Here is a 1958-nt window from a genome sequence, read left to right as displayed (position 1 = left end):
GGGTGCAACGGAACAGAGGGGCTGGGGATATGAGTGCAACGGGCTGGGACACCTGGGCCCATGGGTGCAATGGGGGTGGACACCTGGGTCCATGGATGATGGTGGGTGCTGATGGGACCGCACGCCTGAGTCCATGGGTGCAATGGGGCCGGACACCTGGGTCTATGGATAGTGGTGGGTGCTGATGGGGTTGACACCTGGATCCATGGGTGGTGGTAGGTGCTGATGGGGTGGACACCTGGGTCCATGGGTGCAATGGGGGTGGACACCTGGGTCCATGGATGGTAGTGGGTGCTGATGGGACCATACACCTGGGTGCACGGGTGCAATGGGCTGGACACCTGGGTCCATGGGTGGTTGTGGGTGCTGTTGGGATCACACACCTGAGTCCATGGGTGCAACGGGGCTGGACACCTGAGTCCACGGGTGGTATTGGGTGCTGATGGGACCGCACGCCTGGTCCATGTGTGCAGTGGAGCTGGACACCTGGGTCCATGGGTGGTGGTGGGTGCTGATGGGACCACACGCCTGGGTCCATGGGTGCAACGGGGCCGTACACCTGGGTCTATGGGTAGTGGTGGGTGCTGATGGGGTGGACACCTGGGTCCATGGGTGCAATGGGGCCGGACACCTGGGTCCATGGGCGGTAGCAGGTGCTAATGGGGCTGGACACCTGGGTCCATGGGCGGTAGCGGGTGCTGATGGGGTGGACACCTGGGTCCATGGGTGCAATGGGGCTGGACACCTGGGTCCATGGGTGGTAGCGGGTGCTGATGGGGTGGACACCTGGGTCCATGGGTGCAATGGGGCCGGACACCTGGGTCCATGGGTAGTGGTGGGTGCTGATGGAACAGCATGCCTGGGTGCACAGGCACAACGGGGCCAGACGCCTGGGTCCGCAGGCAGCTCCTCACCCCCAGGCACCACCTTGGGCAGGTTTCCACACATTTCAGTACACCTACGGGTGCGAGGTGGGGCCCGAGGGGCTGGGGGGTGCCTACCGGCGCTTGGCCTTCGACGGGCGCGACTTCCTGAGCTTCGATGTGGCACGGCAGCGCTGGGACGCGCTGGCACCCGAGGCCGGGGCCACCCAGCGCCTCTGGAATGGTGCTGCCGCCGCCCTGCGCTACTACCACAACTTTGCCATGCACGAGTGCCCCGAGACACTGCAGCGCTTCCTGCGACATGAGCCGCTGGAGCCGCGCACTGGTGAGCCACCCCACATGGCCCCATGTCCCCACGTCCCCGTTCCCACTGCTGGCCCCGTGTCCCCATCACCATGTCCCCGTCCCTGCTGCTGGCCACATGTCCCCGTCCCCGCTGCTGGCCCCGTGTCCCCACATTCCTGTGTCCCGTGTCCCCATCCCCACATCCCCGTCCCCGCTGCTGGCCCCACGTCACCATGTCCCTGCGTTCCCATCCGCGCTGCTGGCACCGTGGCCCCGCATCCCCATCCCCACATCCCCCTCCCCGCTGCTGGCCCCACGTCCCTATGTCCCCGCGTCCCCAATCCCATGTCCCCATCTCCACTGCTAGCCCTGTGTCCTCGTGTCCCCAAACTGGGAACAGGTCAGGTGCATGTGTGCGGGGTTGGGCGTGAGCTGCCTGACCTGCCTCCCTGCCTTGCGCCACCTCCCCAGAGCGCCCCACTGTGCGAGTGTCGGGGAAGGAGAGTGATGGGCTCCTGACCTTGTCGTGCCGGGCTCACGGCTTCTACCCGCGGCCCATCGCCATCAACTGGCTGAGAAAGGGCCGCGTCCAAGCCCAGGAGACCAAGCGGGGCAGCACCGCGCCCAACAGCGACGGCACCTACCACGCCTGGGCCAGCATCGAAGCCCTCGCAGCGGAGAAGGACGAGTACCAGTGCCGCGTGGAGCACGCCAGCCTGCCGGAGCCCGGCCTCTTCTCCTGGGGTGAGCGTGGGCACCTGGAGGTTGCGGAGAGCTGGCTGGGGGACG

The 1958-nt window shown here is 66.6% G+C and overlaps 1 protein-coding gene across 1 annotated transcript in view; it reads left to right on the top strand.

The window, feature by feature from the left end:
* Positions 1 to 1947, top strand: part of LOC112962344 (class I histocompatibility antigen, F10 alpha chain-like) — a gene marked incomplete at its 3' end in the record, with an annotated part of 4114 nt that extends 2167 nt beyond the window's left edge. The window contains exons 2-3 of the mRNA XM_026058401.1: positions 937 to 1209; positions 1641 to 1947. Coding sequence (XP_025914186.1) covers positions 937 to 1209; positions 1641 to 1947 — 580 coding nt within the window. The remainder of the gene's footprint in view (positions 1 to 936; positions 1210 to 1640) is intronic.
* Positions 1948 to 1958: the final 11 nt, after the last annotated feature.

This window comes from Apteryx rowi, unplaced genomic scaffold, assembly GCF_003343035.1.
Source record: "Apteryx rowi isolate R43461 unplaced genomic scaffold, aptRow1 scaffold_1465, whole genome shotgun sequence".
NCBI lineage: Eukaryota > Metazoa > Chordata > Aves > Apterygiformes > Apterygidae > Apteryx > Apteryx rowi.
The sequence above is the reverse complement of the archived record's forward strand: the minus strand, read 5'-3'. Positions and strand labels throughout refer to the sequence as shown.